The 15213-nt window shown below is 34.6% G+C and overlaps 2 protein-coding genes across 2 annotated transcripts; one reads left to right on the top strand and one right to left on the bottom strand.

The window, feature by feature from the left end:
* Positions 1 to 995: 995 nt before the first annotated feature.
* LOC110700983 (protein CLT1, chloroplastic-like) lies at positions 996 to 8000 on the bottom strand. The gene is made up of 10 exons (XM_021878548.1): positions 7240 to 8000; positions 4828 to 4973; positions 4665 to 4702; positions 4251 to 4366; positions 3437 to 3536; positions 3280 to 3315; positions 2779 to 2829; positions 2535 to 2658; positions 1665 to 1790; positions 996 to 1489 (listed from the first exon to the last, which is right to left on the bottom strand). The coding sequence occupies exons 1-10, from the start codon at positions 7662 to 7664 to the stop codon at positions 1329 to 1331; spliced, it is 1323 nt and encodes a 440-aa protein (XP_021734240.1). The 5' UTR covers positions 7665 to 8000; the 3' UTR covers positions 996 to 1328.
* Positions 8001 to 10116: 2116 nt separating this feature from the next.
* Positions 10117 to 15175, top strand: LOC110701571 (protein HAPLESS 2-like; the record flags this gene model as incomplete). The annotated part of the gene is made up of 18 exons (XM_021879203.1): positions 10117 to 10482; positions 10637 to 10780; positions 10997 to 11085; positions 11217 to 11256; positions 11370 to 11427; positions 11521 to 11581; positions 11766 to 11844; positions 11952 to 12086; positions 12191 to 12385; positions 12623 to 12703; positions 12787 to 12887; positions 13034 to 13151; positions 13253 to 13285; positions 13382 to 13475; positions 13590 to 13678; positions 13810 to 13925; positions 14475 to 14575; positions 14672 to 15175. Coding segments are annotated over 18 exons (2388 nt in total), but the record flags the coding sequence as incomplete, so codon positions are not given.
* Positions 15176 to 15213: the final 38 nt, after the last annotated feature.

Raw genomic sequence — 15213 nt, 5'->3', positions numbered from 1 at the left:
GTTTGAAAGTGAGGATCGATCTCCACCTTACCACCTACTTCCAAGTATCTGCCCATAAAAATTATGAAAATTAATAAAATATAAATTGTGAGAGTAAAGATTTGATCAAGGTTTTTCTTATCTTAAAAATATTGAAAATTATTACATATATCCAAATAGAGGTGTCAATTCGGATGTTCGGGTTAGATTTGATGAAGTCGGGTCGGGTCTATCTTTTTGAGTCACGCTAAATTATTGTGTTCAAACAAGTCGATATCTGAATTTAATTTTTTTGGGTCGGGTCGGTTGCAAGTTTTTAACACCCTAACTCCCAGTGCACTAAATGTTATTTTTTTTTTTTAGCTTATTTGATGAGTAAATGAGCAATAACCGTTTTAATGAGCAAAATAATATACCCTTGGTGAACTTTGACCCAAGTATATATTATAATCTCTTTTGAGAAATTGATTATTTTGTATACCCAAAGGTCGCAGTACATGATATTTCACTATACCATTTTGTTATTTTTTTTGTTTGGTTCAATTGGAGGTCTTTTAAAATGAGGGTAAAAAACCTTAGGTGTGTACTTAAAAGTTTACATAATTAATAAAAATAAAAATAAATATTTATTTATACGAAGTGTTTTTAAGTAGTAGAGCCCAAAATCATGTATGAGCCAGGTCCATATATAGTGGGCCGAACACATAGCCTCATTTATGACACACAAAGTGGCCCATTGTAGACCTTCATTTTACAACTTAAAACTTGAATATGATTATCATTTTGCAAGTCCTTTTGAATCTTAAAGTTACTGATGCCTAGACTATAGTAGTATCAATTTGAGTATAACAATCATTTGGTTTAAAATTGTATATCTCCTCTAGTCATCAATTTTTGATAAGGTTCATTCTGGAAGAGTGGAAGAGCATGCAATCCTATATGCACGCACTGACGCACCAACGTATTTGATGCACATGCTCGCACCTCAACGAATTCACATCACACAAACAATTGGGTAAGCAAGTGAAGCACAGTGTATTGCATTTTGTGCAACCCTGTGTAGCATAATACTAATCCAAGTGTTTACCCTTCGTAACACATTGATGAATTGAATGTTTATATGTGCTCCCCCTACATGTCATAAACCGAACTTGCACATGAAACATCAACATTTCTTGATGCCAAGGAATAGACTACATCCTGTCAGTTTCAGTAATCTTCCTATCACTAAACATATGCTTATTTCTAAATAATCAGTAAGCCCCCTACGACTAAACAAACAATTGCTACAAGCACATCAAAGCAGCTACAACAATGGTAATATTCTTCTCACTAATGAGCTAACTAAATCATGAAGTGGTTGCACTGGCAGGCACCATCGCGGGCCTCCATGAGTAGAAAAACAATCCCAGCACAAGGACGACAGCACCGGCCACAAAGCCTGGAGGAAGAGCAGTACCAGCACCAAGATACGGCAGAGGCAAAGTGAAGATAAACACAGACAAGGGCACTGCATTCAAATTACAAGGGACATCAGCATATCAATGTCAAAACCTTGAAGACTCTCATGGAATAAGCAAAAGGTGAATTTTGCATGGTACATGTGATTAGGATTTCCAGAATCAAACAAACGGAACATCAATGCCTGTTTTAAAGCTTGAACTAATTAAATATGTAATGTGTACCTGAAACTGTAGAGGCAAGGCAAGATACCACTGCTGAGGAGATTTTAAGAAGATGCAGCAAAGATATATTGTAACCCATGTTCACGATAATAAAGAGCAAAGGCAACAAGGGAGCACCATTGCATCCTGCAGAGTAGCCAAAAACACTGACTATTCAGAAGTTCCACTCTATAATAGTGTCAAGACAAAATTGAACAAAATTTTAAGGATGAGCATTAATTTGGAAGGTTTGAAAAAAGCAAGTCGCCCAATTCCTACACACTCAAAATTTACATGTACTACTGAAAAGGACAGGCAAAAAATTGTCTATAAATCATTATTTCTGCTTCAAAACAACCTTAAAAATGTTCATGATAACACTGAAAGGATAAACTCCAAAATAAGTATCGATAGTTCATAATACTAGAGCAGGAAATGAAAATGAGAGAACTTCGTCTACTAGTTCCACAAGACACTCACCCCAAAGAAAATAGTTTACCTCTTCCGTATTGCAATGCATATTTGCTCCCTTGGCCCTAGTAAATATGAGATGCTTAATATGTAATTGATGACCCTAAACTATATTTATGGCACAATAAGAAAATAATTTCCAAACGTATCAGCCTATGGAATTCTCAAACACTAATATACTTTGTTACTTCGTTAGATATAGTGACATAACAATAAACCAAATTAATAGACAAAATTTGCAAGGTCATGTTGCAAATGGTATAACGTAAAAGAACGATGACTATAACCATTTTTTAAGGATCCTGCCGAAGCAGAGTCTGAAAGCATGAGACGAACCCCACTTTGAACAGAAAGACTGCTTTCAAAAACACTCCAAGGGAAGAGAGGTCAAAGTAAAATATGTTTTAATATTAGCCGTACCCGTTGAGAGACTATTGATATTGAGAAAGCATGCTGCTCCATCTTTAAGGTACGACGGAAGTTGATTAAATGGTATGCCCCATAATTTCGACAAGAAGGGTAGAAGAAGGCATATAAAGAGTGCCTGCATGACGTGAGGAAACAAATTTCAGGTACAGAAATCAAACATGAGTAGTGTAACCCATGGAAACCACTTGCGGCACTAAGGAATCATTAAAATGTCTTGATGTTATCAGATACTTACTTGATAAGCAGATCCAAACGAATTTACAACAAATAGATCAACTGAACCTCCCTGTGACAAGGACCAACATTCATTTTTACAATTTATCACAAGATAACAGATAGCAAAAACCTTGGACAAAGAGATTAAAAAAAAAAACATTTTTTTCATTATCATTATAATGACACATGGATGAAGTAATACGCCTAAAGTAGATATTGAACCATGCCTACAAAATCTGTTTGGGACGTTCAACTTAACTTATTCAGTTATTCACTTCATTATGTAACTCAAGGACCATTCTATAATTTATTATATCAAGTGCCAACATATATGGAGTCAAGTATCTGGTTTACTCCCTCAGTATCCAGTATTCCAGTTCTTTCATTTTCCAACTTCTCATTCATATCACCCGATTTTCAAGCCGCATAACGCAACCATTCACATTACAACCATCAAAAGATCAGAATCTTACGGCGAGGAAAGCACTTATAAATGGTACAAACCCAGCAACAGATATACCTTTAATCGCTCAGCAGCGTCCAGAAAAATTACTTCCTAAAACATAATGCAATAGTCCATCAGATATTGCATAATCATAGAACCAGCAAAACTTGACAACAGGAGGCACAATGATAAAATAACAAGTTCAGCATATCGGTTTGTAGTTTATAATTACCTTCAAAATCGTATCAGCTGCTTGTAAAAAAAATGAAAAAATCATCAAAAAACTCCAGAATAGGCCGGTGTCATTCAAGGAGGGACCAGCACCAGATCCACTGCAATACAATATCAAGAGCATTCAGTATCTAGTTAGTAACAACAATTTAAGTCTGAATCCACCAAGTGGCAAAAACTATTTCTATCTCTACTCACAGAATAGTGCAAGGGATTCCATTGAAGTGAATACTGGTAGATCATAGTCTACCTTCTTCTACATTAAAAAAAAAAAGGAAGTAGGGAGCAAAGACAACAGTTCAAACGAACAATCAATATCATTAGTCCAAATGGAATGGCTTCCCATATAGAGCTCTTTCATGGCAAAATTAAACATTCGAATAATCATTATAACTAGTACCATCAAAAGCAGATATTAGTAAAAGAAAAGTTAGTGCAGAACATAGTTGAACTTAAGATGTACAATCCATACAACCAACTTGGGAGAACATTACTGTGATGTCTCCAGTCCTCCATTTTGGGAAATGGAATCCACATTTTTATGACAGCACGACAGAAATGCATGAAAGGAGACAAGTTCTATTACTGGTAGGTCAAGTAACATACAAAAAAGCATCTTGAAGTTTAAAACAGAGTGATGAACCTCTGATTTCTGGTAACGGAATTTCTAATACTATCAATTCAAAGTTGTTTCCAAACATTTATTGACAACAGGATTCTACACTCAAACTTCAGATCCTAAATACAAAACGGTTGTAAAGTTCGAATAAAAAAATCAGGACAATAATGTATAATGCAGAAGAAACGCAACTCACCTAGCTACAGTTATTATTACGCCCATAGAGACCAATAAGCAACCCACTAGTTGATTTACATTATATCTCCTTCCAAGGAATATAGCAGACAGGAGAAGTTGCCAAACAAGAAATGTCTGCAGAAAAGATGGACACATTAGTTCTTTTACCGCCACTGCAAAGTGGATTGACCAACAATCAACCATGACTGCTAACGTATTGCAGCTTGCAACTGAAGCTTTGCTTCATATGTCAAAACACACATGTAACGGACATGTTGATGACCATCTCATACTCATAAAGTCAAAATATTCTCGAATACAATAATGCATTTTGGTATGTATGTATATTATGGTTTAAAATTTATACAAAGCTATATTTGCAACTTTCTTGAGAGTTTAGCCCACATAATCTGGATATTTCAATAAATTATACCTGAGACAAAATGGGAATCGATGCACCAGAAAGCATTGCTGTTCAAAACCACAAAAAATTTGAAAATCATCAGATTAAATTAAACCCTAAACATTCAAGATCTTCTAATGAAACTCCTGAAGAACAAAAATATGATTCAAATAGAGTAACACATTAACCTTACTTGCCGCTGCCATTCCAGATACCGCTGCTAGAGCCTCTAATAACCCAACTCCGAGAAACGGAACTTGAGGCAATGACAGCATCTCCTTAGTGACAAAGCCCGCACGATGCCGAAGATACAGGATAGAGAAATATACAAATACATATCTGTATAAAGAAACACAGCTAAAGTATAAATAAATGTAACATAGTAACAGCCTAATATCGTTATAGATCCAACTCTACAGAAACTTATGCCCTGTTCTACAACCAATCAACAATAAACTTTCACATTTAATAAGCTTAGATAAAGTCAATAAGTTCACTCTGCAACAAAGTTCAGTTAAATTCAGAGGTCAAATCAATTCAGTTAAGTTCAGAAGTTTTCAAGTGAAAAGAACATGGCTTTAATATACAGCATACTATATTGGTTACCAAATCCAGGAAACTATCCAGAGTAAGCTCTCGTAGAATGCTATCTTTCATTTCAATCTCCTACGAGATAGTAATCAACTATAAATAAATGCAGAGGAGAGGAAGCAAAAGAGTTCAGAGTAACAGTTGAGTTAGAGTTAGCAATTCATGCCTAGTAATTGCTGGTAAAATCATTTGTATAACCTTGCACACCATTCTTAAGGATTCTACATACAAAAAAAGCATTTCTCTTGGTGCCAGGCATTATTTGAACTTTTTGCAAGTCAAAAGATCAAAAGATGGTGGACAGCGGGACCATATGACCAAAAATAAATAAAGTTCCTAACAATAAGCCCTGAAAAACATAGCAGATTGTAGGAGACAAATTACTACAAACAGTGTGCAAGCTAAACAGTAGAAAAATTATACTTTGTATAATTGATCTAGATGCTGATTGGTAAAAATGCACATTGTGCAACTTTCATTCACTGATTCTAATTTTGACAAATTGAAAGAACTTTCATTGCCAAGTTGTTAAGATTTCAAATAGTCCTGTTTGGACCACACCCAAATTGATTTTGAGCCGCTCACTCGAGCAGTTATTTCAATCATTTTGTTATAACCAAAAATGCTTTCCAAAAACATACAGAATCGCTCTAAAATTAGTATCAACCACACCAACCAGCCACCTCCACCATCAAATTGTCAACTACATAACTTACAGAAAAAAAATTCCTTTCTATCAAAAGACAAAGTCTTGTAAATCATTACAACTATACTTCAACTTTAACTTGTTTTTTATAAAGCTTACGTTTCCACTTTCTAAACGATTCCTACTGTTGCTTTTGGTAAAAGTAATCTAAACAGATCATAAAGAATCAACAATGCACACTCTCTCCCTAGTTCCCACATGGCCACACATTAGACACATACATTATGCTCTCGTAAAAAATAGACATCTACTCGTACTTCATTATGCTCGGCAATGCATTACTACTCCATAGCATTTGAATATATTACCAAAAGGCTCTTAGCGTTTTTCGGTGTTCAAAGGGTTCCCAATATAAATTCTACTTCATTTGACTCCATATTAAATCATCAATTATATTTTTACAAAGTTAGGAATTTAACCTCCAAAACATTCAAAAAGCTATTTAATCGAGGAGAACCATCTTTTTCACCACAGTTCATCTTCTCTTATTATAAGAATCAGAACATCATTTTATTTGACCCCACTACACGATAAAGAATATTACCATGACCCCATTGCAAAAAATCACACGCACAAATGAATAAACTTGAGCAACAAAATTCATCTAATTAAGTAAAAAATCACCATAAATAACAAATATTTAGCATTAAAATTAATCCATAAAACATTTCCTACTTTATATTATTACGACAAAATTAATTATTACTGTAATGAATAATGATTATATGGGCTGATCTTACGTAGTCTTGCCATATATAAAACCGCTAATCCGTTATACTTGATATTTGTAATTTCAATTACTTCAACAAAACATAAATTATGAATAATACGAAGTCTTAATTTAAGTCCAACAAAACGTAAACTAAATAAACACCTCATTATTAAAATATTTACTTTTAATAAAACAATTTATTTTTATTTTATACTCCAAATTGGACATTAATTTTCATGAAAATACGATCTTAATATAAGTCACAACAAAACATAAATAAACAAACAAATACTCGACTTCCTTATTAGATTCGCCTCAATATTTACTTTTATCACGGAACATTTAACCTCATTATTAGAATATTTACTTTAAATAAAACAATTTAATTTATACTCCAAATTGTACATTGATGTCCGTGAAAATACGAACTTACGGAGTAATTAAAGTCACAACAAAACATATATAATAAATAAATAAATACTCGAGTTGCTTGTTAGATTCGCCTCAATATCTACTTTTACCGCGGAATATTTATAGTAAAGTACATTGATAAATAATGTGAAAACACGTTGCAATTAAAAAAAACGAGAAAATACCCGAAAGTGGCGAGTTGAGCGAGGAAAAAGGGGTAATGTTTCAAAGGCACCAAAGCCAACTTATACAAAACCCGATTCGCTACACCCAGTACTACCGTAGCTCCAGCTGCAACCATCACCTTCACTGTTCGATCTCTCTCTTCCATCTCATCAACTTCTCCAACTCCAACCTTACACCGAAACGACGTCGTCTTCTTCCTCTTCCATCTCTCTTCTCCACCGTCCGATCTCACCTCAATCCAACGGTTGACGTTGACCTGATGATGAATACATTGTGGCCGTTGATATTGATTATCATTTGATGTCGGCGAATTTCGTGATAATCGGAGAGTTGTTAGTGGTTGTCGGAATTGCATGCTGAATCGCCGGAATTCCGGTGGTGGTGTTCCGGCGCCGGCAGAAAGTCGCCGGGAAATCGCCGACATAGTTCACTGTGTTTTTCTCTCCTCTGATTTTTTTTTTTTAATTAATTAAGGAAAAATGAAGAGAAGTGTAGATATTTATAGAGGAAAAAAAATAAAAAAATAAAAAATAAAGAAAAAAGTGGGAATTTATTTTAATGGAGAAAAACAAAAGAGATCGAAAAGGCTTTAACTGAGAATATTTTAATTGATTGGGAAAGAGAGGAGAAAAATGAATTGAGATGTTTGACGGCTTTCTAATTTATACATTTGATAAAAAAAAAAATTAAAATAAAATAAATAGAAAATTATACATTTGATGATGACGTAATGAGTGATTTATTTGGGGAATCTAATTGTACGCTTATACTCCCTCAATTCAATTGAAAAAATCCAATAGCATACTTCTATATTGTTAGAATTTGATGGGATCAATAGCATACTTCTATATTGTTAGAATTCTATTGCCCATCACCTTGCTAGTTTAGTACCTCATGGTGTAGAACAAGTTTGGGAGAACTTTTGCTCCCCTGTTATTTCTTCTTATGTTCTAATGGACAAGTTGTCCATTGATTAATAAAATGAGATATCAGTACATAAAATGAACTTTTGTACGGAATAATTTTTTCAATTAAAATGAACTTGTTTAATTGAATTGCTCTAAACTAATAATACTCCGATCCGATCAAAATTACTTGATCAAAATCAAACTTTGGGCAATTACAATTGAGCCTAATTTTGTAGGATTTATGATTTGTATAAGATTTACCATATGATTTCTATTAGATTTGAATTTTGGTTTAAAAAAACGTCTTTAGACTTATCTAAACCCGTACTTATTTCAAACCAAGACATTATATCACACAACATTAGGGGTGAAAGTTCGGTATTCGGTTTGGATTTTACTCCAAACCGAATTATTTCGGTTTCAGATTTTTAAAACCGAATCCAAACCAAATTTGGATTCAATCCAATCCAATCCAAACCGAAATAATTCGGTTTTGAAAAATGAATCCAATCCAAACCGAATTTTTTTTGGGCTATCATTTTGGGCCTTAAATTTGGGCTTTTATTTGGGCCTATCGTTTTAGTCACTTTAAAGGCCTAAATTTTGTACGTTTCCTGAACAAATTTTTAAGAAAAAACTAAAGTCTTTAAGACTAATATTTGTCACATTAAGTAATAGCATAATAATTATAAAAAAAAAAAAAAAAAACATTCCAGCCATTAGAATAAAATTACAGACATAATAGAAATCTTAAAAATGAAATAGCAGTCCAACTAGCAGCAACTTAATTCAATTGGCAGCAGCTTAATGAAACAATGGCAGCAGCTTAATTGGCTGGCAGCTTTAACTCTTGGTTATTTTGACCACCACCAATTGTGTCAAATTTCTAGTCTAATAACAGAAACAAAAAAACAAGTTACATAATATATATGAAATAATGAAAAAAAAAATCATATAATAATTGTTGTTATTAAAACATATCAAACAGAGGCTATGGGTGAACATCAATTATCGCCGAACAATCAATCTATCACCAATTCGAACATCAAATATCACCAAACAATCAATCTATCACCAATTCGAAGTTTTCGAATAGAATAAAGGAAATCTAGGGACAATTGGACAAAGGAAAATTCACCAATTCGAACTATAAAACATCAAATTCACAAAATTGTAGAGAAGCAGGAAAAGAGAAGTGAAATCTGAAAAGAGAAGGTATTCTTACCTTTCACTTAATCGAACGTGGTGGTAACTGGTGAGCGTTGAGCGGCGGTGAGATACCGAAGTACCAGACTGGTGGTGGACGGACGGAGTGAGGTGGTGAGGGAGAGAGGAGGGAAAATCTAGGGTTTTGGTGAGGGAAAGTGAAACTGTGAAAGGGAAATAGGAAAAGAGGGGACGAAAAGATCTAGGGTTTTGGGTATATATATGTCATAAAAAGGGCTGGATTAGTGGGCTTATAAATTTCGGTTCGATGTTCGGTTTTCGGTTTTCAAATTCCAAAACCGAATCCACACCGAAATATTTCAGTTCCCATTTTTTCAAACCGATCCAATCCGAAAACCGAAAAAACCGAACCGAATTGCTTATTCAGTTTAGATTGGTTCGGTTTTCGGTTTTTATCCAATTTACTTTCACCCCTACACAACATATTTAAGTTACATCTATAACTTACATCCGTACAAAACAGAAGTAAAGGAAACCATTTCACTTTTCTTTTTTTTTTTTTTTCTAAAATAATATTTCAAAAAATTAAAAATAAATAAAGTGACAGTTAGTTATATCCATCTCCTTCCTTCCCTCCCATTATTCATCAGACCATCGTATGTTTTCTTCAACTAACACTTTTTTTTTTTCTCTTTTTTTTTTTTTTTTAAGTTATTGTATTTGTTTAGTTCATGATTTTGGTTTATTGCTTATTAATACTACATTTCATTACTTTATTACTTGCTATAAATTATTTTGCAATATGATTTCTTATACTCATACCTTGTTTTGGTTTATGTTTGCAGTCGAATTTATATCAACACATTAAAAAATCTACTTATATTTTGGAAAATCTTGGAGTATGGTGTAACAATGCAAAGGGTTTGTAGGATGATGTTGTTAACCTTGCTTTTGTTAAACATCCTCCCATTTTTAGTAAAAAATCGCGGTGATGAAGGAAGATTTGGATATGGATTTGTATATGGAGAGGCAATTCAGATACTTTCGAAATCGAAACTCGAAAAATGTGAGAAGACTTCTCCTACAGAAGCAAATGGTTCTAATAATGATGGTAATCTTAATTGTACTCGCAAGATCATCATTAACATGGCTGTTCCTAGCAACTCTGTAAGTTGGTTGTTTTAGTTGTTAACTCATTGTCGTGTTTTATTCAATTGTAGAGCCCACAATAATTAAAAAGTTGTTAATTTATTCACGAAAATACCCCATGAAAAACAAATTTCGTTTCTCACTTATTATGGTTTTTTTTTTTTTTTTTAAGAGTGGAGGAGAAGCGTCGATGGTGGCAGAGGTTGCAGAGGTGGAGGAAAACTCGACGAATAAGATGCAGACTTTGCGATTGCCTCCTGTGATTACTGTCAATAAATCTGCTGCTTATGCCGTGTTTGATCTTACTTATATACGAGTATGGCTAATTAGTATCTGCTTATAATAACACGTGTCATTGCTGATGTGTGTTCTTGGCATGGATTGTAGTCTATGTTTACAATGGCCTAACATTACTTGTGTTGAAACTTTAAGCAACTTTCTTGTATAATTAGGAATCTTAAGTTTGTTTGTTGTGTTTTTTTGTAGAGAAAAATTTGATGGTAATTGACATTTTTCACCATTAAATTTTCAGGATGTCCCATATAAACCTCAAGAGTATTATGTCAAGACGCGAAAATGTGAACCGGATGCTGATGCTCATGTTGTGAAGATATGTGAGAGGTAATCCTACTTACTCTGGGGGTGTTTGCCCTTAGTCCCATAATTCGAGCTTTGATTATGTTGTGGCTTATACAGATTTATGTTTTTTTTTATGTTTTGATGACTCCTTTCTTTTGTCATTCGATTTATAGGTTGAAGGATGATCAAGGTCATGTTATTGAAGCCTCTCAGGTATAGTTATTTGTTGATCTTGAACACTACAATGTGTAAATTTATATACAATTTTCGAAATTTGTAATCAAATTACTGTCCTGGTTTTAATTTATCTTAATGCCCAACACCAGCCGGTTTGCTGTCCTTGTGGTGATAGAAGACGAGTACCTTCTTCATGTGGAAACTTCTGTAAGCTTCTGAAACTATTCGAACAAGTTCAGTATTTGTGTCCATAGGGATTGACTGTAAGCTTATGTGTTATCATTTATGTTTGCTTATCAGTTGACAAGCTGGTAAAGGGGAAAGCGAATACTGCACATTGTCTACGATTTCCTGGTGATTGGTAAGCCAACTGACTCCTTGTTGCCTACTGATGAACCTGAATTGCTTCAAGATAAAGTTTTCTGATGTCAATAATCTTATAGTCTAGTGGATTTATGTGGTGAAAAGAGTGAGCTAGTTGAACATCTGCTATTTTCGAGCCTAATATTATCAAGATAACATAATGAACTTGATAATGTTTTTAGGTTCCATATATTTGGCATTGGGCAGAGAACTATAGGATTTAGTGTTCGGGTTGAAGTCAAGACTGGATCTAAAGTATCAGTAAGTCACATCATAACATTTTTGTGTTAAGTGAATTTGTTGGTTTCTTTCTCCTTCTTTATTGTTAATCATATGGCTATTATGTTGGATTCTTGGCTCACCTTCAGGAAGTGATTGTTGGTCCTGATAACCGAACAGCTGTGTCCAGTGACAGCTTTCTCAGAGTGAATCTTGTTGGCGATTTTGGTGGTTACACTAATATACCATCATTTGAGGACTTCTACCTAGTGATACCGAGGGTGGTATGTTGCTTGCCATTGTGCAACCTTAATTTTGGCTATGCTACCAATGAATTTGGACTGAAAACTAAGACTGACCTTTTTTTTTTCCTCTTTTGTGTCTGAAGCATGGACCAGGCCAGCCTCCAGACCTAGGACGTAATTTTTCTATGTATATGCTACTTGAGAGAGTGAGGTTCACATTGGATGGCCTTGAATGCAACAAAATTGGAGTTGGTTATGAGGCTTTCAACGGTCAGCCAGATTTCTGCACCTCCCCATACTGGAGTTGTTTGCACAACCAGCTGTGGAATTTTTATGAAGTTAGTACCTCGAGCTGAAAAATAGAAGTAACTGCACTACTGGTTTTTTCATCTTATGTCCTTTCTCTATTCCTGAGTTTTTCTGATCTAATTGAGTTAATATAGACAATATGTTTGTACAAAACTGTTTGTTTTTTAAATTTGTGCTCGTCTATCTATAGTCTTCTCTGTATTTTGGCATGTTTTAACCCGAAATTGTCTGGTGAGACTGAAAGCGTTCTGACTAATGTTTCACAGGCTGATCAGAATCGAATTGCTAGGCATCAACCACCGTTGTATGGTGTGGTAGGAAGGTTTGAAAGGATAAATGAGCACCCAGTACGTCTACAGATTCTGCGTTACATTTTCAACTATAAAATTATTGTCAGTCTCAGTCTGTCATTAACTGAAAAGGCATACAGGGTGCAGGGCCTCGTACATTTTCCTTTGGGATTTCTGAAGCTATTAACACTAATCTTGTGATAGAATTAGCAGCTGATGACATAGAATATGTTTATCAGAGGTTAGTGTATGTTTTTACTAAATATGCTGGCTAAGTCTTGCCACATTCTAAAGTTTGTTCTTGTCTTTTGCTGCTATAGTCTGAATTATTTCTGATATGATAGTTTTCTACTGCAATGTTCTAAAGTTTATTTTGTGTAATTGTAGGAGCCCGGGAAAGATTTTAGGTGTTACTGTCCCTACATTTGAAGCGCTTGCACAATATGGGACTGCAGATATAAAAACAAAGAACACCGGAAAATTGGAAGCTTCATACAGCTTGACGGTATGCCAATGATACTATAATCTGTGTTCCCAAATTTTCCTCTTTGGATTCTCATACTTCATTAGACAGTTTGTAAATTGATTTTTGTATATTTTATACAGTTTAAATGCTCAAAAGGTGTGACAATGATGGAGGTACTTGATTCGAAATTTTCATTGTGATTATTGATCTTACATTTTCATGACTACTCTGAGTTCCTGGATTTTATGTTCACAAACATATGATTGCAGGAACAATTTTTTATCATGAAGCCTGAAGAGGTTGGTAATCGATCATTCAAAATCTATCCAACTTCTGATCAAGCTTCAAAATATGCCTGTTCTGGTACAGATTTATTTCTTTTTGCTGATCCTGATTGTTTTGCTTTCAAGCTTGTGCTGTGCTTTGGTATAGATTTGTATCACATGTTATTCAGTTTAAGTGATTCCCTGAATGCAGCAATTTTAAAAGATTCGGAATTTAATGAAGTCGATAGAGCTGAATGTCAGTTCACCACTACAGCCACTGTGCTTGACAATGGAACACAGGTATAAAATGTTCTCACAGTGCACTTTAAGAGGATTCTTCACAATGCCAATTTTATGCACTCACACTCGAGTTTACACATTATAGACCGCTTGTGTGCGGATTATAACTGATGCAACAAAATATACTACAGGGAGCCCCCTTTCAGCCACCAAAGTCTGAGACAGCAAGTTTATTTGGAATTATCAAAGACATATGGAACAAGTTTTGGGCTGGTTTATTAGACTTCATCACAGGAAAGAATTGCAGGTATTTGTTTGGAGTATGTCCTTGAAAATTTTGCTGATGTGACATAATTTTGCAACAGTTTTTTCGTTTCCCATGTTAAAAAAGAGTAACCAAACTGAATACACTTCACTAAAATATTGATACTAGCAGTTTTTGTCAGAAAGCCAAGAAATTGCCTAAAACTAATATTGGAGGATCTCTGTGAGTTATAAACTCCAGATTCTAATGTTTCGGCATAGACTGATTAACATCAAACAAAAAAAATATCATCAGAATAACAAAGCAAGCCTAAAAGTCCATTTAAGAGGATTCCTGTGAGTTCAAACTTCAGACTAAATTGTGTTCGAACTGTGAGGAACGAAAATTTTGACAGTTCTGCCAACTTCAACAACAGTAACCCATGTCTCTAGACATTACCTGCTAGATTTTATCTTGGATAATTGTGATGGCTTCAAATTATGAAACTAAATATAGTAGTTGTACTTCTGTAGGCAAAAGTGTTAAAATCTGCTTTCTCATTCTATGTTCTAATGAATCTAAACATTTATTTTACATTGTTGTTTTGAGTAGAAGCAAGTGTTCAGGGTTCTTCGACTTCCACTGTCACATTCAATATGTGTGCATGAGTTGGGTCATCTTGTTTGGATTATTTTTGTCCATCTTTCCTACAGGTAACCAAATTATTTTTTCTCTGCATCATTACTTCAGCATTTGAATCCAATAACAATTAACTAACCTTAATTGCAACATTTTCTGTTGGCATTTAGTGCTTGTGCTTCTATGGCTTTTACATCAAAAAGGACTGTTTGATCCTCTCTACGACTGGTGGGAAGATCATTGCTGGGAAGGTACGCCGAGGCACAAAAAAGTACCAAGGCATAGAGCTCAGCATGATCATCACCGAATTCATCACAAGAGACACCAACCTCACCATCACCGAACACACCATCATCACAACATGCATGAAGTAAAGCATAGGCACAGGAAGAAGGACAATGAACAAGTTCATCACCATGCAGCACATCGATCAAGCGATTATAATCAGTATTTGCATCATGTCCATAAAGATAAGCATAAACATGGCAAGCATCGAAGTAGCACCGGTGCAATCCAGCATTTGGATAATCAGGGTGATTTGATTCGGCATCACAGGCATAGGAAAGGAAGGAGAGCCAACGAAAGGACATCCGATTTTCAAATATATGACAAGGAAGATATTCATGAGCCTTACGAAAGTGAACCTTCCTTTCTTTGATGATGAGAACATTTGTATCAAGAGAAGTATACATCAAGCGCAAAAACATGAATG

Source organism: Chenopodium quinoa, unplaced genomic scaffold, assembly GCF_001683475.1.
Source record: "Chenopodium quinoa cultivar QQ74 unplaced genomic scaffold, ASM168347v1, whole genome shotgun sequence".
Taxonomy (NCBI): Eukaryota; Viridiplantae; Streptophyta; class Magnoliopsida; order Caryophyllales; family Amaranthaceae; genus Chenopodium; species Chenopodium quinoa.
The sequence above is the reverse complement of the archived record's forward strand: the minus strand, read 5'-3'. Positions and strand labels throughout refer to the sequence as shown.